We start from the raw sequence: 27,549 nt of genomic DNA on the forward strand, positions 1-27,549 counted from the left end.
GGATCCGAGGGTCTTCTTCTGAAATGTCTTGTAAAACATTACTTACCAAACCTACTGCCAAGTTTCCAAATAGACCTTCTGTATTTAATCTGCGTTTTAAAAGGTTTTCCAATACCTGTGTGACAGACACGTCGACCTTTTTTTAACAAACCTATCCATTGCATGGGTGAAAAACGTGTGCGGGACTGGACTGTGCTCTAAAAAATGACCATTGTGTTCAGTATCCTATACTGACCAACAATAAACAGTGTGTCATCCTTTCGCGTACATTCTTTTGATTAAAATTGTTTATTTGAATCTAAGACGAAAGACAAAAAGAAAAAAAAATAGCATGCAGCTCAAGTAGACCGACAGAGAGAGAGAGAGAGAGAGAGAGAGAGAGAGAGAGAGAGAGAGAGAGATGATGATGTGTGATGGGGGAGTGTCTGGGCGCTCCAGGTTCAGTATAAACTGACCATGGAAGCAGGGCTAACAATCACTGATCCAGTGTTTCTTCAGTCCAGTCCTTTCCTGGCAGTGAGAGATGATGAACGTGGAAGGTGCCAAATAAAGAGGAACTGCAGGGACACTCTGAATTCACACAAAATATCTAGGTAACTCGTCCACCACGTGTGTCAGTGTGATGCCCCAACTTTCACGTCCGTGCTCATTTCTGAGCATTTTAAACGAAATGTTGATGTTTTCCATCACAGCGTACGTCTCTGCCTGCTGCAACTTCAGTGCCCTGTGCAGAGCGATGAGGCTGGTTGAGGGGAACTGTGGTTTCAGCATTTTTTTTTTCTAATGTAATTTTTTCCCCTGTCATTTATTCTAGCTGTCCATTCTTCTCCTGGACTGGCTGTGAGGATGGAGAAATCTGCACTGCTGCTGTTTTGTTGCCTGGTCATGTCTTTATCAGGCTCCCCGCTCTACCCGTCCATTAGGTAAGTCCTGACTGATTTACACAAATTACTGAATTTTTGTGAAAGAATTTAGTGGATTATTTTTGAATTTGAAGAAATACTGAAAAGTGCGTGAAGATTATATTTGTATTTATGTATGTATATATATATATATATATAGAGAGAGAGAATAGAATAGTTTTTTTTATTGTATACATGTATATATATATTCATACAAATATCTTCTTGTGTGTGTATATATGTGTGTGTTTTTAAACACAATTCTTTTATTAATTAGTATTTACAGGGATAAAATCAACATGCGTATAATATAATAATACAATATGTGACATAAGGGCTTAAAGAATGGGCACATTCATGCATGCAGCACATGATGTTTAAACCTCTCACTGCATGTCATGGCTGTGCCCTCGGCACTTGTTATGCTAAAGAGGGTCAAGGTGTCTGCATTAATCAGCATGTTACGTTTACACAGTGCCTTAATCACAGCCAAGCTGCAGAATATTTAATTTTTTACAGGAGTGTTTTTTAAGATACTGTTTTTGTCTGAAACCCAACTTCACCATCAAAACTCTGTGTAATAATTTAATCAGTACATTTTCTGGGCGGACATCTACATACATTCACACACGAGTAGGGGGTAATGTGCGTGTGGAAGTGCTTGTGTGCATTCATTTAGTTAACGTGGATGTTTGTCAGGTTCGGCCAGAGGGACACGTCCATCCTGATGACATCTTCTATGAAGAATCCAGCTGAGCAGCTGCAGGAAGACGCCAGTCCCCCCAGGGAGCTGACAGAGATACGGTCAGTTTGTTAATATGGACCGAGTGGCCGATGTAAAGGACGGTTTAAAGGGTCAGTTTTCCCAAACAAAGAAAAAAAAAAATCTCACTTACCTTCAGGGGATCAGGGTTGATTTCATTTTAAAATATCTGGCTGCTTTCCGCCTCCACCTCAGTACAAGAGAGGCGAATGAATCTGCTTCAGCAGTCTTCACAGCCGTGAAATCTTTGAATGTTTTAGCTTTTGTTTTTTTATTATTCAACATCAGCATGTACTTCCATAAAAAAGTGCACCAGCTACTACGCATAGTTTCCAGACATCACTGTGAACAGTTTTTACAGAGACTCCTTATTTGTTAGAAAGTGGTTCCAAAAAAAGAAAACAGAAGTTTACAGGAGGGTGAGACAGAGGGACATCTCAACATCTGGACAAATAAGACAAAACCGTCTACACAGCTGGGCCCTAATGTGCTTTTACATGAACTGACCCTTTAAGCTGGACTACGGCTTTTTTATCGTGGCTTCATGGCACTGCAGTTTACTTTACTTCCGAAAGCTGCTCATGAACGCCGTCATGTAATTCAGTGTCCACCTCCTGATTTTAGCTCAGGACGCCACGCTGATGCCATCTTTACAAACAGCTACAGGAAGGTCCTGGGTCAAATCTCTGCCAGGAAGTTCCTTCAGACAATCATGGGCAAACGGCTGGGGTAGGTAGCACGAGAGGCATGATGTCAGTTCAGTCCGCAGATCTGCGGATTGTAAGATTAGCAACAGGACTCCACAGTGAAACACGAGCGGTTGATGGTTTCTTTCCACAGAGATGAAAGTGAGAGCTACATGAAGCGTCGGTCGGACATCTATGAAGGGACCTATAAAGAAGATCTTACCTCCATCCTGAGCAATCAGAGATACAGAGGAGTGCACGGGAACGTCATGAGGCCCAGGTGAACAACTAGCGTAAAGCTCATCGCTCCAGTGAAAACATTTAGAAATACTGATCTGACTATAACAGCGTGCTGACGTCAGTCTTTCCTCCCTACAGACTGCTGAGTTGAGAGTTGAGATCGACGGAGCGGACAGCATCCTCGTTGCGGCACTATTCAGCCATCACCGCTTGTTTTTCTAAAACTCCCTCCGACCTGTTCTGTACAGGTGAAAATGATGTTGTCATTTTTTTTGTATTCCCATTAAAGCTGTGACGAAACCTACAGCCCGGCTCACGACTCCTTATGTCCAGCAGTTAAAGGTGCACTATGTAGTTTTGGGGAAGACAGATCTTTATTGACTGTTTCTGTTTTTATTTTGAATGCCTAATCAAACTAAATAAACAAACTCTCTTTATTTTCATGATGGAAGGAACATGTGCATGTTTATATGTGGCGGACCCTGCCATCTTTCTGACTTCGAACAGTGTCCTGGGGACCTTGTTTTCTTCTGAGAACAGCTTGTTTATTCAGTTATGGAATGATGTTTTCTGAGATGGCATTATTACCTCATTGATATCATAAAAAACTCAAATTCTGAGTTTGAATGTATTCTCCAAAACTACATAGTGCCCCTTTAAATTAAACAATCTTGCTTGAACAGTAATGCAAAAATGTTACCTTAACTCTACCATCGTTAAGTCACCTTTCAGAGGGCAATATTTTAACTTTTTTAGGTAGGCCTATTAGTTGCTTTGCAGATCCCCTCAATTTATTTGCCCACAAGTTGCTTGAATACATATGATTAGCTTGTAAAACACGATGTAGCGACATAAAATAAATTACCCACCCGTAAGCGAAGCATTGTTTCTCCATGTGGGGGGCTCGGACTAACAAAGGGATACCGAGTTAACTGGTTGTGGACAAAAAACATGATTTGACTGGAGAACAGTTTTTAACATTATATTACCTGTAACCGTGATGTCATCTGCCTTAGAATAGATTTTATTGAGTGCGTTTGTGAGTCACATGAGCTCTGATTGTAAGAGAAAAATAAGAATTGTGGCACTGACAGGATGTCGTGAACAGTCTCAGTGATGAGGGGGTTGTGACTCGAATAAAGGTTGAGAACCACTTATAAGAGGTATTCAAAATTAGCCCGACCTCAGCCATAGATATTAAAATGTTTCTTAGTCAACGCATCAGTAATAGCTGTCCACTAATATACGTCATGATGTAACACTCCATTCTGCATATTTTGACACTGGCGCAGTTTGCTGATCACACGTCACAAACAATCTATTCATTCATCAGGACCGTGTGGCCGTGGCTTGCCCATTTAGTTCAACATCCCGCCCACAGTAATCAGATTCCGATTCCAGCGCTGCTAAATCCCGATTGGTGCAGGGAACAGTGTGACATCAAACTGAGTCCCGCCCATTTCAGAGCAGTAAAACTAGTACTGCCAAAAAAAAAAAAAGTAACAAAACACAAGATTCTCTCAGGTGAAGTAACCCAAACCTTTCTGTCTGTCGCACAGTGAGAAGCTGGGCTTTACAGCTCCTACAAACAGGTGCCGCCACAAACTGACTGGCCCTCTTGTCAGGACTGTGTGAGCACGAACAGAATGTGGATGACATTTTTCTCACCATCCCGTTAGTTCTGTGGCACCTGTTCAGTGGGGACCCCTTCTAGACCGTTTGTGTAGTCACAGCACAGGTACAGTTGATAAATGCTCCACTGACTTCATGCACACTGGTTCACTGCTGGGACTGTTTGTAAGAAAAAATAGGCCCTTCTTGCTCAGCTACATTCATTAGCACTACAACTTTGGAAAGTATTGCCAAAACTATTCTGTGGTAGACCAATATCGAATGGTAATATCTGCCACAGGAAGTCTTGGTCAGGGTGTACTCCATACCAGACAGATTCCTTCCTGGTGTGACTAAAAAACGGGGACATAACAACCCTCGTTCTGTGCAAAACGCATTACAAGTTAAAAATGAAGTTAAGGTGAGACTACAGCAGTTTGGGTTAGCCGTATCAAGTGGCTGCCCAATTACAATTGTGGTTTTCTCAGTACGATATTCTCTTGTTATTGAACCTCCACAGCCGCTCAGCAAGACACACTTTAAGACAAACACAAAGAGAGGATTACAAGTTATTTTCTTTTGTTATACTGTATATTTACTTAAGAGTCAGAATACTTCTTTCTCCGAAGAGTCAATGAATAGATCCAATCAGCCCAAAGTTGGCCTGCCATATGGTTCGATTTGGACCTCAAGGCGTTTCTAGCCCAAATATTTTTTATTAGTTAATCTAACGAAGAAAAAAAAAAGGTCAGTCACTCAAGGAAACTTTTGATCTAGCAGCAGTTTCATGTTAAAGGATGAGTGCACTCTAAAATGAAAATCAGGTGAAGTTCCGTAGGTCGGGAAACATTTGTGTTCCTAAATAACTGTATTAAAAAAAAAAGGGAAAAATGGCTCCATACAGCTCGTCCCGCATAATTGACTTAAAGATGTAATTTCCACCCTTCTGTCAAAATCACTGTAGCTGCTCACAATGTTTCAGTCTCCTCAAAAGAAAGTTAAAGGTAGTAAGTGCATGTTATCTTGGAATAACATGCACTGCTCCTGTTTTATTACACTGCCAAAGAAAGACAAGAAACTTTCAATTCACCTCAGATTCTTTATTTCCTCTCCTTCATTACAAAAACATCGTATCCTCAAATTGCCCATATTTAATTATTAACATTTTTTTCAGGGGGGGGGGGGTCTTAACTCTGTATCAAATAGGAGATTACCACTTCTCCCACACATCTGATGTACCAAAGACGCAAACACACTGGCATAGTTGGTAATGATCAAAGAATCAGTGCTACTGCCAATGATTTTCATCAGCTTACACATGTTGACTTACAGCTTCGGTTCTGAGGTGAAATGGGCACTGAGCAACAACAGAGAGGAATGTACAAAAAAAAGCAAATCCACAAATGAACGGAAAAAAAAAATATCAATCAAGAGACCACAAATAAAAATCCCAGCTCACTTAGAAAACACTGGCATGTTGGACAATAAGAAAAACAAAATCTCACAGGAAGATGAAGTGCAATGATCAGTAGCTGTACAGCCCTCAGTAGGTGAGCGTTTGTCCTCAGAGACACTGTGATATCTCGATTTCTTCCATTTGGCAACACAGACAAACTGCATGTTTAAAACTGTTGAATGGGTTCTTGAACTGCCACGCCGTGTGTTTAAAGTCTGATTTGATGCTTCGTTGAATGACTCCTTGGAAACAAAAATGAGCTCTGTCAGTGTCTTCTTTTAATTTTCCCGCCCTTATTTTTTCTCAATTCTGTGGGAGAGAAAAAAAAAAAAAAAACGTCAGTTAAAACAAACAGGAATATGTCTTCGACAGCTCATCTTTCGCAAAGCAGGCAGAAGGTTGATCATGCATTTAAATGCGCTCCCTTCAAGAACAAACAGAATGTATGGTGGCAAGAACACGGGGGAACTCTCATGACTAATGTCTCAGATCTGGATGATGCACAGCTTGACTCATGAACACAAAACATGTCAGTCAAACAGACCACAGTGGAGGGTTTATTGAAGTGATGGTGTGGATATGGCTGTAATGGTCATGGGGTGAGATGAGTGAGAGGCAGACTAGGGGGAGGGCGGCAAGTAAATGTGAACACTCGGGAGTTAGAATGAGTGAGCACCACACAGCCATGCACGCTGCTAGCCATTATGGAGATGCAATTCTCTGAGGATGCCCTTACTTCAGCCTTGAAGCACGACCGACTCATTTGTTACAAATGGGGGGGGGGGGCTTTATCGTAGGCTCCTATACTTTGCCAACCTACTACTTTGCTCTGCGGCAATCCTGAAAAGGAGCAAAGAGACAGCGAGGGGTGGATAGAGGGGTTAAAGAGACACAGCTGCAAGGAGACAGACTAGCTGGAAAAGAAGGAAAATAAAGTCCTTACTGGATATTTTTGCGAAAATCATTAATTGCAATAATCTACGTGCTTAAAAGGGGAAGTAAGAACAGGAAGTAAAAGTGAACAATTCTAGCGTGACGTCAGGAGTCAGTGACACGGGCTGCAAATTGCTCCCTCTGGCCCTTTGAGGGCTCTACATATTGATAGTGAAGAAATTGCCCACTCAGATCATCACTCTGACGGATCCTGCTGCCACGCTTCTCTCCTGATCCAAGTACACACTAGCTCTCCTCCTGCCACTGAAGTCAGCCTCCCGGGACCAACTGAGGAGCTACTGATAGGGAACAGCCACTTTTCCTCAGGTTTAAGGCTAAGAACTACCAAGAGGCCCCAAAGATCCCGTATCCTCGTCGTCTAAAAAGGGCTAGGCTTTCTCTCTGGGATGAAGGACTCTCCAGAAATCATTTGTGCCAGGCACCATTGGGAGACGTACCTCTTCACTGCTTTCTGGGCCAGCATGCGGTTCCCGGCGAGGAAAGTTACGCCGCCAATAATTGCCAGGTACTTCAGAGTCTGGAACATGTTCAGGTGGGTCCAGTAGACGTACATCAGGCCCAGAATGGCTGAAATGAAACAACCAAGTTAATGCACCCATAATAGTTTTATAATTACACTGCAGCCCTCTGTATCATATCGTTAGGAGCCTCCCACAACAACAATGTAATATAACATCCCTATTGACAGTGATTCTTCAAGTGAGTGGGGGGCTCTAATTTGTATTTATTGATTGATTTATTTTATTGTACATATTTAATATCGCATCACTACATACTCTGAAGAGAGGACGATGTTTTCAAGAATACATTACTAACCCTTTTAATATACTGTTTTCAAACATGTTCACAGCTAACGTATGGCCCACAGACACCTTAACGAGTCTGTGTGGTTAGAGCTACTTGGATCGTGATGTTCATAAAGAGAGAAAGTTGGCAGATGACTCATCTTCAGGGAAAATGTTCAAAATCAGTAAGCTCAAGGGACGTCTTTTAAAAATCTTTAGCTACTGGAGTTATTAAATACATACAGACTGTACTTTTGACCTATCTTATGCCCACATCTACGGACACAAACAGAATGACCTGCTCCTCTTTGTCTCTCAAATCAAGAGAGGGGTGACGTGTCAAACTCTGATGAAACTGTCTGATAAATTACAAACCAAGATTCTGTTACTACACTGCCCTTCTCACTGAAAATGTTTTCAGAAACATATTGTAGCATACATGTTATACTTCTTCAACTTGACCTTGACGTAGTAACTCCCTTTTCTTCGTTTGACTACAATGTATTTACAGCTGGCAATGCAGTCTTCATAGCTGTTAAAATAAATGTTTGTGGAATCAAATTTGAGCCCTTTTTGTTTTAAATAATTTCTGAGATTACAATTCTTATTTATATAGAATTGAACTGGATCCCCTTCTGAATAATTTTAATTATCAGACTTTATTAGACTGCTCGAATAAGCACAGTTCAGTTCTCCTTTTCCTGCAATTTTAATCAATTCTGACAGTAACTACACTTGTGGTTTGGGGATATAAGATTTTATGTGTGGAAGTTCATGAATAATGCATGGCTGAAATTATAATTAATTGTGATAATGCCCAATGTCACACACTGTAATTACTGCAATTCACTTATCAGCTTGAACAACAGCAGGTGAATAGCGGATGAAGATGCTGTAAAATGATCAAATCTGGGAGAAAAAAAATAATAATTTCAAAGATAGGGACTCACCTGCGTGTCCTACATGGAACAGAACGGTGCTGGGAGAGAAGCTGAAGTTGGAAATGTTGGCGCCGAGTTTAAACCACTACAGACGAGAGGGAGAATAAAAGACAATGTGATTTGGATCCTCTGCGAGAGCTGCAAACAAAAGGGCTGACAAATTGTTTACCACCAAGCACACAATGCTCGGATCCACCGCAACAATAACTATTACTCAGCACTGCAAATGGCAGGGAAAAGAATACACTGTAGCTTTTGTGATTTCAAATTAAAAAAAATAATTAAAACAAACATTATATTCATGCAGTACTGGAGCCTCATTCACTGTCACTGTGTACGAAGGCTTCCTACTGAAGAGCTTTTTGGGAGGAAAAAAATAGACCACTGTGCTTACAACTATAATAACAAAGATGAATGCTCGATTAAAAAAGCTTTTGAGTATTGATGGAAGCAGCTTTGTTATTAGGTGTGCTTTCAAATAACAGTAATGGTTTGTAAATCATTTCCATAAATAAGTTGCTCGACATTTGGATTGATGGCCAAAAAAAGAGAGAAAAACAGGAAACATTGTGCACAGAAGTCTGCAGTATTACCAAGATGAGCAGAAGCAGGAACGGCGACAGGATGAGTGCAGTGAAGGTGTTGGAAACCACCGTGGGAGGCTTCTTCTCTGGCTCCCTAAACAAGTGCTGCGGAGATAAGAGGAGAGGGTTGAACTGCTGGACTCATAAATAATACGTAATCCAGATGGAAATAAAGACTAACTGGGATATAAGAAATATAAATATTCTGATATAAAGATGGAGATAATCTGAAAGAAATGAGGAGTTGATCTTTAAGAAATGAGGAGTAATTCTGTTAGGAGTTATCCTGATATGAATAAGGAGCTATTCTGATTGAAATTAGTGGTTGATCTGATAGGAATAAGGAGAACATGAGTATTACCTGGATCTCTGGTTTTGGTACGTAAAGAGTCTTTGGCTGGATGGCAGCCGGTGCCTCCTCATCCACAAACTTCAGAACCACATCAGCCTTTTAAAAGAATACAACTCAGTGTCAGAGCCCGATATCAACTACTGACTGGCTGAGCACTTGTTACATGAGTTAATAATCCTCATTACCGCAACCAAGGCTGAAGAGACACTTACCACATTCCACAAAATGGGATTCTCCAGGGTAGCGTCCCCAACGATGAGGTAGAGGGAATAGGTACCAGAGATGGAGTCGAACTCGGATTTCCGCTCCGCTGTGTCCAACTCAAACTTGTACAGATTCTTGCTGTCGGGTTCAGCCACAAACACGACCTCTTGGCCAGTTTTCTGGTTGAGCAGTCTTACAAAAGTCTGTGACGGACAAAATGTATATATCTTAATCTTAAACAGGATTTGAAGCCTTGAAGCTTCTGATGCTGGTTCTGGCATACGAGATATAAATCTAATGCTGTGTGGTCACAAAAATGATAATGAAACAGCAATAAGATTTTTTCAGATTTTGCTGCTGATGTGTCTTCATGTCCCACCCTGATTACACACCTGGTGTGGGGTCAGCTCCACTCCAGTGTTGACATCAACCAGTTGGAAGGACATAGCAAAGTTTTGGTGGCTGTCTGCTGTGAAGGAGCTCTTGGCTTTGGAAGGATAGTCCACCCTGGATCATTTAGAAGACAAGAGCATCCAGTATACTATTATCAAGCTACTAAGGCTTAGAAAGAAGGTTTCACTTATAAAACTTGTCTCCTAACCTGCTGGTCTTTGTGCCGATGCTCTGGTCCTTATCGACCACAGAGAGGTCCATGTTAGTGACAGCCACCTCAGTGGACACCTTCACTTTAAGCTACAGGTGGACATAAGCAACACATAAAGTTACGTCAATGCAAACCCATAAACAAAGAGTGACGAAACCACATGCAAATTGACTGGCAACCTAGGCCACCAAACACCACCTCACCTCAACATGATTGGCAACCAGCCTGCTATCTCCGGTCACTGCAACAGTGAACTGGTAGTATCCACTGGCTGGCTGGTTGGACATGAAGTTCAGTTCAAAGACGCCACTGAAAATTGGGGGAAAAAAAAAACATAGTGCATGTCCTATCACAACTTGGAAGTACTGATGAAGAATGTTGCCTAAAAACACTCCAAAACTGACTGACATAAGTTAATATAGTAGATACAACCATGAAAGAAACGTAATGTGCCAAGCTAAACATAAAATCTAAATTGATCGACAGTTTGCCTGATATTATTGTATAAACATTTAATGAGTTACCAAAATGTCATTAGTATATTTTTTTTCCTGCTTTTGGAATCTCAATCTCAAGTCTTTGCACTCAATTCCTAAACTTAAACTTAACACAATTTAAAAGTGGATCCGAGGAATTTAGCGTCAACATCCTAAGACTGAATTAGTTGAGTGAGGAAACGCAGTGATTCGTGCCACACTAACTAAATAACGCTGCAGCCTGTGTGAAGTTATGAATCATTGGTGTTAAAAGTCAAGTTGCAAGTCTATTTTGATTTTGTCCGGTTGAGTGACCCGAGACAACACCTCTGGTAAATAATATAAGGCTAACACTTATCACTCTAATGATACGTACTCATTAAGTGTGAACGGTGCCTGGCTGAGAATGATGCTCTTGGAGGCCACAGCGTAGGCAGATTCCACCAGCACGTTGGCTGAGGCCAAAGGTTGAGACATGACATCAGTGACAAGGAGCTGTGCATGAGACAGAGAAACAGGGTCACTATCGGGTGATTAAAAACCATGCAGAGGACTCTAGCTGGATTGAGTAGCAGTATCTGCACCTGCAGGGTTGGCTGGCTGTGGGACACTGTGGCCGGGCCCTGAGCACTAACAATGACCGGCACATGGAAGCGGTTGCTGGAGAGAGCGGCGGCGGCACTCGCCACACTGAAGGCCTCAGCCAGAGAGTCCCAGGATTTCTTGCTGAAGATAGCGTTCACCAGCTGGATGACCTGGTCCTGTTTGGGGAGAACATAGTCCATCAGTTTCAGAGGAAAAATAACACCAACGCTTGAAAAACAGCTGACGGACTAGAGATCATACCTCCTTCAGAGGGGGCTCCATGTCCACGTGATCTGACAGGGAATAAGCGGCGGTCACAAACATGGCAGTCACCTCAAGTCCCTCTTCAAACTGGAGGTAGATGCCACCAAGATCATCCAAACGAGCGGTCAAATCCTGAAAGAAAAATAGCACAAAGAAAATAGGTTAAACTTGATTACGTTGAAAACAGCAGGAAGTGAATAATGAAGTTTCCAGTCAGTCTCTCTGAGTCAAAGGACAGTGACACAGCACCACCTGGTGGTAGTTAAAGAGCTCACCTCAATTTCCTCAAGAATTCCTCCCAGCTCTGCCTGCTGGGACAGGCGGGCTGCTGTTTGCAGAGCTGAAGTGATACTGTCCAAAGAGAATACACATTTATTGTTAATTGCTCCCAATTTGTACAATCACTGCGGGTCCTTACACACATAATGCTACCACTGTCCTTAACCAATGTAATTAACACTTACGCCATAACATTGTCCTCTTTATTGATGCGAGCTGTCAAAGCGCCAACAACTTCCTGGGAGGCCAGAGGAAGCCCCAGAGAACCGATTGCGCTCACCGCCCGATTAATCTGTGTCATGGTGGAGTCTTCACTGACTGCTGCCAGGAGGATGTCACGGGTTTCGTTGGACACGGGGATCTATGAAGTGAACAAAATCTCAAATCAATATTTTGGTTCTTAGTGGCTCACAGTACAGTACAGCCAAGTCCATATTGCCACATCAATGTTCAGGTCAAACTAATGATCATATATATGGTTATTCTGCTTTCATAAAATCACATGAGGGATGGTTTTAACATCTTTATAGTGAGGCAATTATGCAGATTTCAAGCAAAATGATTTATTTTGAGAAAAAAAAGTCAATTTTTTTCTATTTTGCCCAACACAGCCGCACACTTATATCCATGAATGCTTTTGAATGTGATGAACGGCTATGGGACAGACACAAGAATCATAGCCATAATAGTATCTTCTTACTTCACATCCTGAAATGGCCTGACTGATCTCGGCAGCAAAGAAGAGAGAGTCAACACTAGTAGGGTCAAGCTGGGATTTTACGAACTGGCACACTCCCTGGAATCAAAAAAACACGTTTAAGAGCACTGAGCAACAACACTTCATGTGATATGTATCATTTAGATATCTGAATGTGTATGACTAAATGTATATTTCAAGAACCCCTTCGTCTTTTAACTACTAACAGCATAAATTAGCGATTTTCTTACGTCTTGGTCGGGAACAGTTGCTCCAAGCTTGGTCAGACCTACAACAGAGTAGTATGCAGACTCCAGGTCGGTGAATTGTTGGCTCAGGAGGTTCTGCAGTCGGGACACATCAGACAGGGAGAGGTAGTGCGCCGGTGTGAGCGCCTGAGCTCCAGCAAGAGCCAGGCTGACGAGGAACAACCCGAGCAACCCTGCGGACACAGTTACATAAGTTAAACTGCAAGCCAGTCGAAAGGAGTATTTATCTTTAAACACCGAAGAGAGGAAACTATAAAACAATGTTATAATCCACTACCTCTTCTCACGGTATCAATTCATTCATTGACACAACGCTCGCTCGTTCATTGCAGGTTAAGCTAACGAGGCGAGCTAGCTAACGTCAGTAGGAAGCAACTCACTTCACGCGCCGGGAGCCATTTATACACTAATTATGAAACTAGCATCTCCTTAAAGGCACACAAAACGTAAATTGCACAAAGAACACCCATTTCTGATATCATATCTGAAATTTAAGAAGTAATTCACTTACTAGACCGGTCCATGTCTTGCAGTCTAATGCAGCGTCACCAAAACCGACGATTGCTTCCGGTGTCTCAGAGAGCGAGCTGTCATCACAAGTGTAATATCCGGTTGCACATTTGACATTTCAAAATAAAAGCAATGTCTTTTAAGTACACGTTGGCAGATTTGCTCGCTTTGTACCATATAATAATTATATTGATGATTTCATGACTATTGTATTACCACATTTATAATGTTAATAAATAGGCTAAGGCGTTTTTATAATCCAAAAGAGTAGAACTTTTTTTTAAGTTATACATTTGTTTTAAAAAATCATGCAAGCAATTACTTTATATTCATAATCATTCATCAATTGAACCTATTAAATATGTAACTATTTCTATCAAGATATATCTATTGTTCTGCATTTAAAATACTCCAGATTCACTACACATAAGGCCCATATCTATTTACATATATATAAAAATCCTGAAATAGGGTTCTGAATTTAATTGAGGCTGATATTTATGATAATCTCAAGTAAATTACAGGCATCCAAGAAATGACAAAACAATTTTCCATCTTGAAGTTATTTATTGTCCTTTGACTTGTTTCCAGGCACTAAAACAGCAGGAAAATGGACAATCAACCTGAAACAACTCTAAACATTTGCTAAAATGAAATGTGAAACTGTACACTATTCTGTAACACAGACCTGTGTTAATATTTAGTGGAAGTGTTTTAGACATTAATCCACGTTGAACCGAACCTGTTATAAAACCACATGTAGCCAACTGTTCAATGAAAGGTTTGATATGCAGTACAGTATAACCCTGCCTTGCCTTCACACCAGGAAGAAAATGTATATTGGCCATATTATAGGCCTTTTAAATTACAATTCTTAACAAAATGTTTTAAAAATAAAGTAAAAACATACAACACTAAATATTTACAAACAGTGCCAAATAACATAATACTGTTGCCATCAACATTGGTACGCCTTCGATGCCTCCATTATATATGAACACTTGGATACAACATAAAACCTTCCCAAGTATATTCATCACTTTGTTGTGTTTCCGTAAGCAGCGAGTCAAATTGATGGATTATTTGTGTTCTTAGATTTCCAGATGTCTAACTTAACTCCTGTGATGACCTCCTTTGCTGTATTGAGATTTATATTATAAATCCATAAACAGACAAGGCTAACTTGACATTTTCAACATTGATCCCTTGTCCGAATTTACGCCATATTCACGTATTATACAACAGAGCTTTAGGTATGGAGGTGCAACCGGAGTGTTCGTACTATTCAAATTTTTAAAAAACTGTTACATTACAAACACATTATGCAACGTAAAACCTTGTCTTTTCAGTGATAGCAAACGTATATAGCCGTGATTTTTCATTTTTACATTCATTCTTCTATTCAACATGTTTAAATGACAACAATACAATGAACTGTAATGAATTAATTTTCTTAAGCCTGGAAAAAGGCCCCTGGAGTGAGACTTAATCTAAAATGCTCCATTCTCTCACAATGTTGATAGCTTGATTGCCAATGACTTGTTCAAAAACTGTGCTAAATGTAACATGTTCTCCCCACCACAAATTACAACAGCAAAAGGTAAGGGGAAAAACAGCAATATTAAATTGTGTATTTTCAACATGTTGAAGACTCAGGACAGAATCAGAGCCCGGTTGGTAGCGTGGGGTTTTAGTGAGCGAAGGTAGCGTCGTGCTCTTTCTGTCATTATGAGCTGGTCTTTAGTCTGTCCGCAGACAATGGTCTCCCATTCTTTAGACATCTGAAGATTTAAAAAAAATCAGAGTAGAATTAAATTAAAGTAAAGAAGTCATGTTGCAATACTTTTTCCATTGATGAAAGTATTCATTTCATTAAAAGTTAAAGCTGGAACTTACTGGAGTGGGAGCCATTGTACTGGGAAATATGGCGCTGTCACTTGGCCCCAAAAGGAAGCCCTGATCCAGAATATTTTCATGCTGCTTACTGCAAAATGAGGAGGAGTTGAGAGGAACCAACACGGACTCCTCCTGTGGCCAAAAAAAAACAGAAGACAAGAAACTGTTAAGATGCGTTAAATCTAGCACAGGCTGATAACTTATATGTTTGCACATTGTTTACCTTGATGCTGGGTTTGACTTCAGTTTTGAGGGACTTGCGTCTGGATTTAGGCATCACCTGGCAGTCCATGACATCCAAGGCCAATGATTTACGCACTTTCTTCATAGGAGGCCGATGCTAGGAATAAAAATAGATCAATAAAGCAATAACGGTAAGTTCAGGTAATAGGCGGAAGCAGGTTTCATCTAGATTTTAGCGTTGAAGCTAAAAATAAATTGGTTCAAAGCAATCTTGAATTGCAGCTGTGGCAGAAGCTGAGAAATATCTGCTTGGGGGGAGTAAGTGTATGGTGGATTTCACACTCCCGTGCAGCCGTCTACTGACACACAGTGGACCACTGTCTTTGTAATGCAAAGCTCCTTGGTGTGAATGTGTTAATGTGAATCATTGTAGAGCTGAAACACAGCAAGTACTCAATGCTCCCAAGCAGTCAAACGACCACCACTTTTACACCGCATTAGTGTGTATGCTTAGGTTTTTCGTTTTTTTTAAATGCGTGTAAACCCACTTATAATCTGTAATCAGCTCTGTTTACATTGCCAATGAACGAGTTTGCCCTTCTGTTTTTTAAAACAGCGAACAGTAGAAAGCAGTAAATCATATACTTCATCAGAATACATCCAGAAGCCCTTAAACGTGTTTTAATCGCTTATAATCTGAATTAGATACATCGTTTTTTTCCCCAGGAGCTGATAACTGTAGTTGCTAAGGAGTGAGACATCTCGCTTCTTTCTGATCCCTGTCGAGAGTTGCACATGAAATTGTTACTTTTTTATTGTCTTTAACTGCAGCCCCACTGTTCACCCAACTTTTAAGCCAGAGGCCATAAATACCCGGGACAACTGCAGGGTTAATTGAGCCAGGAGTAAAAATTTACATTCACATTAAAGGGGAACAAGATTCCTCTTCTACAAACAATATACAGTGTTAGTTTACATACAGACACTGAAGAGTTGCAACAGGTACTTGATCACAAACAAACTAACAAGTAAACGCTTGAGGACACTTTTCCAGCTCTCACTCTTTTTGCACAAAGTCTAGCTTGTAGACCACACACTAAATTTACACTGAGCTTAAGTGTTACCATGCAGTTTAACAGTGGGCTGAACTCAGACTTCACATCTAAGCTAGCGGCGGTTGCGTTAGCTTCTGCAACTCAATAGACTGGATCACAATGCTTGTTTACAATTTCTTCAGTGTAGGAATCCCCTGCATCACACATTAGCTTACATACAATTTCACCATGTTCATCACATTATTTCAAAGTGTACAAATCTTTTTTTTATTTAAATAAAAGTTTGATGCTTTCATATCTCATTGACAACAGAACTTTCACTAACATTGGGTTGGAGAGCCAATTCAGAGGTCTAATTTCAGTGGTCTTTCTGAAAAACGGTTGTTCCAAACGTTTTTGTATTCAGTAAGAATGAAGTACAACAGTACCTGTTTTTTGAATAAGCCAATTTTTTAAATGAGGTTTTGTTATGGTGTCTTATGTCTGATGATGGATAAACTTGTTAGGGTTTACCTTCAACAGTGAATGAAAACATTAAAATAAGTGTTAAACAATGAAAGTTGACTCATAGTTACCATCGTTTTGCGTCTCTGCTCAGGTGGAGTCGTGCGTACAACAACCAAGTCAATCCCAGTGTCTCTTAGGATGACTTCGTTTATGTCGTCTTCAAGATTTGGAGTCTGGGGCTGACATCACACACACGCACATTACATTGTAGTGTTAATGAAGTGTTGATAAAACGATAGACTGATCTCACAACATTTCAATGACTGTCACAGATGCTCACCAGAGGCTGCAGAGGACCGTACTTCTCCATGGCATTTTTGAACGGCGTTGGAGTCCGTGGGGTTGTACAGAGATCGGACTTGTGGTTGGGTGTGACAAACCTACATGAAAACAATACACAGAGGTTTAAAATCAAATCCAGCATCGATTAAGCAACCCGCATCATATTTTTTTTTTATCATATCATATTAGGTTTACCTTTTTCACATTTTCAAGAAACTAATGTTCGCAAACTGTAGCCACAACCTTAAAATAAGCAGCTTAATACACGAAACGTTAATGAAATCTATCTGATACATGCAAGGAACAGCCTCCTGGACAGAATGAGCAATGTACTTAAATGTTGACATATGAATCAAAGTTTATCTTAAACTGACGTAAGATGATCAGCTGATCAGTGCTAATAACTAAAGAGTGAGGGGATACAGGTTTGATCATAGACATGATGGTCTTAATGAATCCAAGTATACTGCTGATCAGAAACTGGATCCTAAATGGCACCATGGATATATAAAACACGTCACTAGTATTAGATCACTTACGCTGAGTTTTCCTTCTGAGTGAGCGGCGTCTTGTCACGCTGTAGCGGTGTGGTAACAATGGCTTTCTGGCTGCAAACTGGTGTTGATGTGAGGGACGGGTTCTCCAGGTCATGAGTGTCCTGCTTGGTCCACATGTTGAGGAACTGGAACAACACACTGCGGTTAGTGGGGTGTCCCAAATGACGTTGCCCGGGTCAACGCTACAGCATTATATTACTTACCTGAGATGGAGAAAAGGGCAAGATTTTGACAGGAGTGCTCTTGGGAGTCATGGAGTTGCCATCGGGAGACAAGGCGATGCGTCTCCTGCTTCTGTGGTTCAGTATGGAGGGCGGAGTGACCCCTCCAGGGGAGATCGGGATAAGTTCCCCCTTGCTGCCTTTGCTCAACTCCTGCAAGGCACTGCCCTCCAGACGGAACTGGTGGCGCTCTGGGCTCGGACTTTCCTCTGGCAGGTCAAAGGCTGCTAGGTTGCACCAGCCTTCAAGGTCCTGATAGAAAAAGACATTTTGTAAAGAGGTTGCGGACACACATGATTACACACATTTAAATTACAAGCTATGTGTTAGTTACTGAGGACACTTACCCCATCCACCAAGTCCAGCACTTCCTTCAGTGCCGGGCCATTAGGGGAGAGAAAGCCTGAGCTGTCCACCACCCAGCTGGAGCAGCTCATGTCTCCTGAGGTTGAGTCTGTTTCAGTCTTCGGGCTTAAACTCTCCTTTGGAGAGGACTCAGCCTTTGACGGTCCTGCTTCACTGGGTCGGACTTTAACAGGGGCAGAGACCAATGCTTCCTGTAGCTGGTGGAAACAGTAGACAACTATGACAATACTGACATTTAAAACATTATTACTGCAGTGTAATACAGATATTCTTTTGAGCAGATTCTATACACCACAATATCTAGTAAAGTGCACCAAATGTACTTATACATTGTATCATGGTGTCTGTTTTCCTGAATTTGACATGAACTGAGCTGAAACAATGTGTACAAAAGCGCATAGAGCTTAATGCCTCTTTAACACACCAACTACAGCTTGTACATGTCCATGATCACCATCATGCCAACGTTAAATTCCCATAACCTGGCGAAAAGCTGAGCTGCCAGAGAGCAGAACAGACCTGGAGTTAAAATGTTTGAAGGAATGATACAAGTACGGACCATTTCAATTATTTTCAAACTATATAATTACAATCTACAGAATTTTACACCACAACAGAAGGAGTCATGGAGTAGTGTCTGTGGTGAGTCAAACTGTCGGGAGCATGTGTTTACAGAGCCTGCACATGTCAATAATAATATCAACAATACAATGTACTGCCATATCGTCATTTTACCGACCCCTAAAAACAGTTCCAGCAAGACTGGATTATTCAAAGCTACCCTCTATTTAATTGTGACACATTTCCAGTGTGACCGGATGCTTACTGAGGGGTGTGTTTTCTGCTCCGGCTCTTTGTCTGTTCCATCTTGGGAGCAACTGGCCACCTGCTGGATCAGAAAACAGAATATTTTCCATACCGTTCATACACTGTATCCATTTCAGAGGAGAACATCGTGGAAAGACAGCCCACCTGCACATCTTTATTAACACGGGCCAACAGCTCTTCAAGCTCATTTGGCCTCAAGACCTCTCCGGCGTAGAAGCCCATCTCCAGCTTGCGTTTGATGGTGGAATTCCAGTGATTCTTCACTGCATTATCCGTCCTGTGAATAAATATGATAACATTGTCAATCATTTCCACACGCAGAAATCCAAGTCAGCAATTTCAAAGTCATCCTCTGAGCTGATGCAGCATCGTCGGACAGTATTTACCTTCCAGGGAGCAGCTTGGCGATCTCAGCCCAGCGGTTTCCAAGCAGACGGTGGGCCTTGTAGATGATGAGGTCCTCCTCCGCCGTCCAAGATGACTTCTTCACATTGGGATTGAGGTGGTTGTGCCAGCGCTCTCTACACTGCTTCCCCAATCTACCCTTCAGATGTTTGGCTACCATTGCCCACTGCTTGTTGCCGTAGAGATTCACAAGCTCTATAACCTGAGGAATGAGGGGAATGCACCTGAATTACAACTCATTCTGAATATACTATTCTGTTAAAGCCCTGCACCGTTAGCTAACGTGTCACCTACCTTCTCATCCTCCTCTTTTGTCCAAGGACCTTTAACCAACTCTGGATCCAAGACCTTAAACCAGCGGTGCTGACACTGGTGCTCAGTGTGACTCTGAGAAAAATAAAACAAAAGCACGAAGCTTTAAACACTGAGTGGGGATTACTGTTGACATTACTTGGACGTGGACGCCTTCAGGCTTACTATGAAGACCACACTCACCGGTACATAGCTGGCAATATATTTCCAGTCATTGGGTCCCACTTTCTGAACCAGCGCTTTGAGCTTGTCGTCCTGTAAACACAAAAACACGCATGTTTGTGTCTGCTGTCTGCCTCTACAGCCATTATTACAGGGTGAGAATAAGCTGAGACAATATGCAAATCACTAGGACAAGTCCAGGCAATCACCTCCTCTTGTGTCCATTTCACCTTCACTTTCCCACCGTCCCTCTGCTCTGCCACATCAGAGTCAGTGTCCTGATGCATGGCCTCCTCTCCATCCTCGCTGAGAAACAAACAGCTGTGGTGAGCTGACAGTGGAAGCAGAAACTAGCTTCTCGCCCCCGCCCTGGTGGTGGGGCGAGGGAAACTGAACTATCAGGTTTACTTCGAAGCGCCAATCTCACATTTATAAACTATTGTTTGCCAGAATAAAAAGGTCGGTTCACAGTTTGACATGTTTACTCGATCGCTGTGATTGTCTTGAGTTAAATCAAATGCCGAAGCCTGTTTATCCAGTTTCTTCGAAAAGGGCGGCACAGACGAGGGTCCGTGAAGTAGCCACGGGAAGTTAGAGGTCAAAATACAAACCTTTCCCCACAGCAAACTGTATGCCATCGAAACCGTATACTTAAATATTAACGTTAAACTCGTCTGTGATAAAATAATTACTGTTAACGCTACTGTTAATTCAGATAACACAGATTCACATCTTACCCGCGCGGCCACCAAGACATTTCCCTCTGTTTCTGTTGTTTACGGTCAGACGGTGATTTGTCCTGCTGCTGTTGTACGTCATGTGCATGTATATTCGGTTGTATTCCACAGGTTTACTGTCTTAAAGACGTGGTCGGTGGTGGTGATGGAGGCTCGGAGCTGTTGTGTTGAGCGGTCGGGTTGTAGTTCGTAACCAGCTGGAGCGGAGCGCCCGGGTTCTCCGCGCTCCTGGATTTCTATCTCGCGCCCTTCTCTATCGTAGAAACTGGATGGTGACGTAGTTGCGCATTAGATGTGCGCGCAGGGTCAAGGGGCTGTATTGATAACTTCCGGTGGGAGCTTCAAAATAAAATCTAAACTAAAAACGCTAATCTTTAACAAACATGTTTAATTAGCAAACTTAGGGTAATACAATCAAGGGTTATATATTAATGTAGGATAAAGTGACAAGCTGAATCCTGTACAATACCATACATACATTATATTGTCATGTAACCCCCAATTTTTTTTTTCACCAAACTTTATATATTAAAAAAACTATTTCAAAAATCATAATTAACTAAACGTGTTTAAAAAAATTATAGAAAAAATATAAAAAAAAACAAAAATTGACCATAAATAAAATATGTCTGCACCTTCCAAGCTGTATGCTACCCCACCTCCTCCACACTGATCACCTACTCACCTTCCAGCTGGGTCAATTAACACGCAGCTTCAACAGTTTAAAACCCACCTGGCGCTCAGCAGACAAGCAGCCGTCCAGAGCAAACAATGGAGAAAGTTTTTGTCATTAAAGGTAAGAAAACATTTTTCATTCTCACGATCGATATACTACATTAAGTCTGATTAGATGATCTGATTCTAAGTGGTATTTAAAATGTATCCCCCTAGATATGAGAAGCTTTGAGTGTTCATCTCCTTCGGAGCTTGACAGGAAGTTTTTTGAGGAGCAGAGTTTGCTGTCTGCTTTGTCCCTGGAACAACTGTCCACATCAAGAGTGTCAAATGACACAGTGGCTGATGGATCTGATGCCAGGCTGTCCATCCTGGCTTCCTTCTGCCTGTCCTCTGATGTTGGCTCTCCCTCTCAGGCCTATTCAATGAGCAGCTTAAACGCTCAAGACACTGACAACTGTCACCTGGTTGTGCCTTTACAAGGAATGTCTTCTACTCCCCAAGTGCTCCTTCAAAAGCCGAAAGGGGCTGCTTTTTTTGACCAGCTGAACAATGATCTCACTGCCTCTCAAATGTCATGGGACGTGTCTTTGATTAAACCCGAGAGCAACAGCCCCAAACTCTTTGTGGAGTCCAGTGCTCTGGAGCAAACATGGAGTCCTAAACCACAGACTTCACAACATTCAGATGCTGAAGTTTCTCCCTGATGTGGCCAAGAATGTCCCTCTACCACCCTTATCATGGTAACTCATAGGTTTGGCAAGAAGGGTTATGAGTGGTACATGACTGCCTCTGCACTCACCATGCATCAAGGACAAAGGATTTTGGTTAAAACACTGGATGTACATGTGAAGGTAAGGAGCTCAGTGTAGTTGTCTATTTTGATCGTTCTTTTGCTCTGGCAAAGACTGCTAAACCATGTTCTATCTTCCCTTTTGTTTTCCAGGATCCATGCGTGAGGCTTAATGCAAAGAATACTACACCATAATGTTTTAAAGATTTTAATATTTAAATAAAGGTATGACTTTTCTCAGGTGTATTACGATTTCTTCCAAAATGAAATGCATTGAAAAGATGTGTATAAAAAAAATGGTAGTTTATGTACAGTTTCTAATCACTGCAGTACCAGGTTTATGGAGCATCGGCCACAACTGCAACAGTCCGATAACAAATTTTACTAAAGAATACACACCTGTTTGGTAATAGTACAGTATATTGAAAGAACGGAGTTAAACAAATGTATTGTGAATCCGATCACAATGGCGTAAATGGTGCCTCGGTGTCCATATCATGCTCCTGTAAGAGGGGAAATGCATTTTAGAAGAGGCCAACGATGCATAATAAACTCAGCTGAAGGAGTTGTAAGGGTGCCTCACCTGATTGAGTTTCTTGAACTCTACAACTTGAAAGAAAATGTGTTCCATGATGTGTTTCGCATCCCTTTGATCTTTGTCTAACTTTGGAGTAACTCCCAGGATTTCGCCACATTTCCGCACGTAGAATTCAAGATCATCGTCCGTACCTGTGAATGGAACCAGTTTTTAAAAAACCAGTCATACCACCCAGATGAGCCTTTCAGAAATTACCAGTCTATTCTTGCATACATGTTCCAACTTTATGTTTGCCAATGAAGCTACATACTGATAAGATTCTATTTAGGAAGCAAATGTGTCTACATCATTGTCTCCGCCTGTCCACCTTACAAACTGAGTTTCCAAACATCTCCCCCCTGGAAGGAGTTTTCCAAAAAGGTCAGTTTTCAGTGATCAAAAAGTGTGGGGCCTAAACCGGTTTGGCTAAGTGAAGTACAGAACCTACATTTATTGGTGAGCTGTGCCAGGCGCACTTTCTCAGATGAGAAGGTCTCATCTAGATCGAACAGGTCCAGCATGGGAGGAGGCAAATCACTTAAGGCTGGTGGAAAAACCTGAAAGACAACATTTTGGGTGTAAGCTTGTGAGGCTGTGAACAAAATGTTTGATCCCATAATGTCTTACGAAAACTAATCTGAACAGTTTATCATTCAGTAGCCATGAGATTATGCGATAAATATTTACTTCATAAAAGTAAAAACCTTCTATTGCCAGTTTAAGTTTGACAAAACAATGGCTGTGACGGAAACGCAGGACTTAAACTTACAGCAGGTTGAAGCTGTGGCAGAGGCGTCTCAAACTGTGGCGTGATCAGCTGAAGTGGCTCGTCTTTGACATTAAGTTGCTTGTAAGCACTGCAGAAGACAGTTAAGTTTTAGCAATGGAGAAATGCAGAGCAGTGAAACACTCGGGTGACACATTTTTGCATTCTCACCTAATGACTTGGGGCAAAGTGTCAGTTGACAAATTGAACAAAGACATATCAAAGAGAGAGGTGAAGTCCTTGGGGTTTTCATCACCTTCTTGTAAGCACACTCTGAGCTGCTCCGACAAACACCCCGTGTCTGGCAACATGGTGTAATCTGTGATCTAGGACAGGAGGACAGGGTAAGAGCTGCGAAGATTAGCAGATTGAAAGAAAATTGATCCACAGCTGATAATATCAACACTTAAATAAAAAAAATGCCAACCATTTGCTGTTTCTAGCTTCTTACATTTAATGAATGTAAGGATTTACTGCTTTTTTGTGATTCATTAGTTACCAAAGTTTCAACATGAGTCTTGTTCTTAAGGGTATTGATGAGCCATTGAAAATCCCTAGGACGACTGTTAAAGCAAGACTATTTTCTTCAATTCTGTAACTTCATCGTGATCGGCACATCTCCAAGTTAGGTGTCTGTTCCTCCAGTACACCTTCCAATCAGCATTCTACACTATGTTTTGACACTACTTGTGGAAACAATCTGCGGACTAATTGATAGTGAAATAAATCTGTAGTTGCAACCCGAGACAGAATGGATTTCAGATAATCTAATAGACAATATCAATGACAATATGCTCATGTCAAGTATACTTCCTCACCTCGGGGTCTTCAGCATCAATCTGATTCAGCTGAATGTTGTCTGTCATGAGCCACTGGAGTACAACATCCTGGAATGAAAAGTAACAACAGACCTCTGTACACAAAAACTGACGCTTAACAAATTCCATTGGACAGAGTACTCTCCTACCCTGCTGATTTGAATTTAAAATGTCAACTTGACTCACCATGATTTTACTGTTCTCCTCCTTGTCCATGTATTGGTCACTGAACATGTGGCAGGAACCCAACACTGCCAGTTTGCCAGCCTCCTTCATGAGACATAAAGGACATTAATTAACATCGTAAGTATTTCATGGCCTGCGATTGAGTATTAAAAGTACACTGCGCCTCTGACCTTTCCATGATGGAAGGCCAGTACAGGCCTGTTGAGGGGGAAGCAGACTGAGCCAGTTGAAAGCACAGCCACAGCAGGCTTCATCACACTCAGTGTGGCACCATACGGGTACACAAATGTGAGAGCCCTGCACAAATAAAGACAGAAAAGCTTTTTCTTCTTAAAGCCCCCTCAAAATGGAAATGCAGTATTAAAAGTTGATCACTTACTGTGCATTGTTTCCAACATTTTCATCTTCAATGATTCCTGTGACCACTTTGCCGGCAGCCCGACTGATCTCTCTAAACAAGGAAAGGGTAGACGATTGTGACTTTGATGTGCATCTATGGGATCAATAAAGTATATCTATCTATCTATCTATCTATCTATCTATCTATCTATCTATCTATCTATCTATCTATCTATCATCTGGTTTCAATCTAATAGGGCTACCATCTAAGGGCCTGATTTGTATACAGTATGTAATTGCTGTGTTTGTGTGACTTAAATAATACATGTTGTCAAGACAAACCTGTTCAGTACACCATTGGATACGAGCGCCTCTTTGGGATGGAAGTATTTGTAATACACGTTCCTCACAACAGCATCTACGGTAGTGATGAAGACAAAGAAAAAACACCACAGAGTTCAACACAGTCGTCAGAAAAATACACACACTTTAACTGCGTGGAGGAAGTCAACTGTCATTTCAACAAACTCCAATATGCACCATTGTTGACCATTATTCCAAACTCCTCCAGGAGAAAGTTGATATTGGTGTCATATTTCATTTCTCCTCCTTCACCGAGCATGACCAGGACGTTTCCTCCTCCATCCAGGTACTGCTTCAGTACCTCGAGCTGAAGCAAAATGAGACAAATGTGTTTGTGTGAAAACCTGAAGCAGCACAGTAAAAGTTAATTTTGATGTTCCAAATCTCACATTCCAAGAATAGTTATATAGATATCACACATATCTAAGCATGTTAATTATTTTTTTACATTTGATTTTAACTGAAAATGTTCAGCTTTTTCCCCTCTGATACATCACCTCCGACGCTGTGAACTTCTCCCTCGGACCTGCAGTTATCCACAACTTGACACCCTTCAGCCTGTCCAGAGCCAGCTCTTCCTTCATACTAAGGAAGACAGCATTTACTCAGCAACTGAGGGGTTTCCTCGAAATTACAGCACAACTATGGAACATGTATTGGTTCAATCCAAAACAAGTAGCTAGCCTGAAGACACCAGAGAAGGGTCTTACCTTTGGATTTTCCATTGAGCTCGTAGCCTTTTCTGCATGGATTTGTATCCATTGTTTGTAGTGAACAGCTCTCTTTTCGAAAAATTGAAGACGACAGTGTTGTGCTGTTCCTTCTCCATTCTTTCATTAGTCACTCAGCAAGGCTGACTCTTATTTTCAGCCATACACCTAGAAACAGGTTGTAACTTCAAGTCAGAACCCCTTGAAATGTCCATAAAATATAACTACCTTTGCCAACTTTGTCCCATGTTAGCACGGTGATTCGCCGACTAAAATTAACACTCCACTGAATTATTCAGCAATGCCACAATGCAAACAATGTAACGTTAGCGTTTTAACTATTTCTGACAAGGCAACTAAATTAACGGGTTGACGTTAAGATAATATCGCTATTAACTAGCACTGCAGCTAATGGCTAACATTGAGCATCCTTACCTTACGCTACGTTAGAGTTCGATGCGTACCATCAACGTTTCTCTATTCTACTTATTTAGTTAAAAAGAAAGCTACGGTAACTGTTAGCCTATAACATCAATGTCCAGCTGTAACGCTTTGTTATTTAGCATTCACAAGTTAAAGTTGGCCAATTTACTTAGCTAGCAGTGATGCATGATGGGTGAAAAGTGGTAACCAAGGGCGCTAACCCCATAACAACCAAGTGCAGCAGTGTGGGGAAATAAGTAAGGGAATGGTCAAGATATCGATTCGCGTAAGGATCGTAATTATGATCTTATATTCTCAAAAGAGTCCCAAATACCCAAACTCTATATTTTTGATTACGTTAGACGTATTAAAATAATTTTTAATCGACGAAACGAAAACGGCGGAACTCAACTGCGAGGTCACAGTGCTGCGCCCGGACAGAATACAGTGTGCACATATGTGAGTCTGTTTGTAGTTCACTAAGAAAGTCATGCCATTGAACTCATTTTGGATGTTGTGACTTAATAGTTAGTGCTGCAAGACAGAGATTGATTATTTTGTGAATACTTCGTACTGCATCACGACTGACATTAGCGACACTCAACACTTGGTGTGGCGACGTTTCAGCAGCAGAATCAGCTTTATTCCCAAGTAACAGCCAGGTTTTAACATGAAAATAATTTGCCCTGGTATTTTGGTGCATAACAATAGGCGGGGGCGAGAGAGAAAATAAAAAAATGATTAAATGCAACTACTGCAAAAGAACAGAGTATATGAATAATATCTGTTTTTGAAAAAAAAAGGCGGGGGGGGGGGGGGGGCTGTGTTGTGCAGGAATGCGAAAAATATGAGGAATGTGCCAAATTTCACAGTGTCAAGTGATAAGAAAATATGCAGTATGCAGAAATATTAAGCCAAAAGATCTATGTCAATGTAAAGCACTGGGGTGGATGTACAGATGTCATGTTATTGTAGCTATCTATGGTGGGAGGGAGATGATGTAGATGAGGCCAGCAGAGAAACTGTTATTGTGGCATTAGTTTTTGGCTATGATGGACTGCAGTATCACTATCTTGTTTTCTTTGGAGCTTGATGTGACCATATGTGGACAAGAGGTAGAAGCTGGAAAGCATGGGCATTGCAGTGCCTCTGTCCTGATGGACAGTAGCCATGATACAACTCCCGGACACGCCACCTGCAGAGGTTCTCTGACGACTCTTCCATTG

At 41.4% G+C, this 27,549-nt stretch overlaps 4 protein-coding genes and 1 long non-coding RNA gene across 7 annotated transcripts; 2 read left to right on the top strand and 3 right to left on the bottom strand.

Annotated features, from left to right (window-relative positions):
• Window positions 1-449: 449 nt before the first annotated feature.
• Window positions 450-2,895, top strand: ghrh (growth hormone releasing hormone). The gene is made up of 6 exons (XM_030421041.1): window positions 450-593; window positions 815-923; window positions 1,602-1,706; window positions 2,290-2,394; window positions 2,506-2,631; window positions 2,730-2,895. The coding sequence occupies exons 2-6, from the start codon at window positions 847-849 to the stop codon at window positions 2,740-2,742; spliced, it is 426 nt and encodes a 141-aa protein (XP_030276901.1). The 5' UTR covers window positions 450-593; window positions 815-846; the 3' UTR covers window positions 2,743-2,895.
• A 2,392-nt stretch (window positions 2,896-5,287) lies between these two features.
• rpn2 (ribophorin II) lies at window positions 5,288-13,267 on the bottom strand. Of its 2 annotated transcripts, XM_030421039.1 has the most exons (18): window positions 13,164-13,267; window positions 12,635-12,825; window positions 12,387-12,482; window positions 11,872-12,047; window positions 11,683-11,758; window positions 11,405-11,539; window positions 11,143-11,319; window positions 10,935-11,053; window positions 10,286-10,391; window positions 10,080-10,171; window positions 9,871-9,985; window positions 9,487-9,681; window positions 9,284-9,370; window positions 8,932-9,027; window positions 8,348-8,423; window positions 7,050-7,179; window positions 6,395-6,498; window positions 5,288-5,967 (listed from the first exon to the last, which is right to left on the bottom strand). In XM_030421039.1, the coding sequence occupies exons 1-17, from the start codon at window positions 13,174-13,176 to the stop codon at window positions 6,447-6,449; spliced, it is 1,932 nt and encodes a 643-aa protein (XP_030276899.1). In that variant the 5' UTR covers window positions 13,177-13,267; the 3' UTR covers window positions 5,288-5,967; window positions 6,395-6,446. The 2 variants fall into 2 exon arrangements, with proteins under 2 accessions (XP_030276899.1, XP_030276900.1); XM_030421040.1 differs by lacking the exon at window positions 6,395-6,498.
• Window positions 13,268-13,709: 442 nt separating this feature from the next.
• Window positions 13,710-20,971, bottom strand: mybl2b (v-myb avian myeloblastosis viral oncogene homolog-like 2b). Of its 2 annotated transcripts, none has more exons than XM_030421265.1 (15): window positions 20,674-20,971; window positions 20,146-20,242; window positions 19,958-20,029; window positions 19,757-19,849; window positions 19,444-19,664; window positions 19,202-19,334; window positions 19,056-19,118; window positions 18,211-18,426; window positions 17,846-18,115; window positions 17,625-17,767; window positions 17,084-17,183; window positions 16,872-16,982; window positions 15,282-15,398; window positions 15,059-15,190; window positions 13,710-14,943 (listed from the first exon to the last, which is right to left on the bottom strand). In XM_030421265.1, exons 1-15 carry the CDS (start codon window positions 20,691-20,693, stop codon window positions 14,815-14,817), a joined length of 1,917 nt encoding a protein of 638 aa, XP_030277125.1. In that variant the 5' UTR covers window positions 20,694-20,971; the 3' UTR covers window positions 13,710-14,814. The 2 variants fall into 2 exon arrangements, with proteins under 2 accessions (XP_030277125.1, XP_030277126.1); XM_030421266.1 differs by having other exon boundaries at window positions 19,056-19,115; window positions 20,674-20,970.
• Window positions 20,972-21,329: 358 nt separating this feature from the next.
• On the top strand, window positions 21,330-22,383 carry LOC115583978 (uncharacterized). Its single transcript, XR_003984464.1, has 3 exons — window positions 21,330-21,469; window positions 21,565-22,202; window positions 22,295-22,383. It is a non-coding gene; the product is annotated as an uncharacterized LOC115583978 (long non-coding RNA).
• On the bottom strand, window positions 22,336-26,559 carry ift52 (intraflagellar transport 52 homolog (Chlamydomonas)). Its single transcript, XM_030421267.1, has 14 exons — window positions 26,336-26,559; window positions 25,901-26,068; window positions 25,688-25,775; window positions 25,368-25,497; window positions 25,170-25,245; window positions 24,868-24,939; window positions 24,659-24,785; window positions 24,489-24,572; window positions 24,303-24,371; window positions 23,656-23,810; window positions 23,488-23,575; window positions 23,167-23,275; window positions 22,725-22,870; window positions 22,336-22,644 (listed from the first exon to the last, which is right to left on the bottom strand). Exons 2-14 carry the CDS (start codon window positions 26,017-26,019, stop codon window positions 22,603-22,605), a joined length of 1,305 nt encoding a protein of 434 aa, XP_030277127.1. The 5' UTR covers window positions 26,020-26,068; window positions 26,336-26,559; the 3' UTR covers window positions 22,336-22,602.
• Window positions 26,560-27,549: the final 990 nt, after the last annotated feature.

Source organism: Sparus aurata, chromosome 6, assembly GCF_900880675.1.
Source record: "Sparus aurata chromosome 6, fSpaAur1.1, whole genome shotgun sequence".
NCBI classification, from domain to species: Eukaryota; Metazoa; Chordata; class Actinopteri; order Spariformes; family Sparidae; genus Sparus; species Sparus aurata.

Coding starts and splice junctions, on each gene's coding strand:
- rpn2 (XM_030421039.1), bottom strand. Junction 12,483..12,634: donor CAACTGTTCCCGACCAAGAC/GTAAGAAAATCG, acceptor TTTTGATTCCAG/GGAGTGTGCCAGTTCGTAAA. Junction 11,054..11,142: donor ACAGCCAGCCAACCCTGCAG/GTGCAGATACTG, acceptor TCTCATGCACAG/CTCCTTGTCACTGATGTCAT.
- ghrh (XM_030421041.1), top strand. CDS start 847: ATGGAGAAATCTGCACTGCTGCTGTTTTGTTGCCTGGTCATGTCTTTA. Junction 1,707..2,289: donor AGGGAGCTGACAGAGATACG/GTCAGTTTGTTA, acceptor TCCTGATTTTAG/CTCAGGACGCCACGCTGATG. Junction 2,395..2,505: donor ATCATGGGCAAACGGCTGGG/GTAGGTAGCACG, acceptor TTCTTTCCACAG/AGATGAAAGTGAGAGCTACA.
- mybl2b (XM_030421265.1), bottom strand. CDS start 20,693: ATGTCTTGGTGGCCGCGCGG. Junction 19,665..19,756: donor CAAAAGAGGAGGATGAGAAG/GTAGGTGACACG, acceptor CTCATTCCTCAG/GTTATAGAGCTTGTGAATCT. Junction 18,116..18,210: donor TGCTGGACTTGGTGGATGGG/GTAAGTGTCCTC, acceptor TTTTTCTATCAG/GACCTTGAAGGCTGGTGCAA.
- ift52 (XM_030421267.1), bottom strand. CDS start 26,019: ATGGAGAAGGAACAGCACAACACTGTCGTCTTCAATTTTTCGAAAAGA. Junction 25,498..25,687: donor AGAAGTTCACAGCGTCGGAG/GTGATGTATCAG, acceptor ATTTTGCTTCAG/CTCGAGGTACTGAAGCAGTA. Junction 22,871..23,166: donor GGCACAGCTCACCAATAAAT/GTAGGTTCTGTA, acceptor TTCCATTCACAG/GTACGGACGATGATCTTGAA.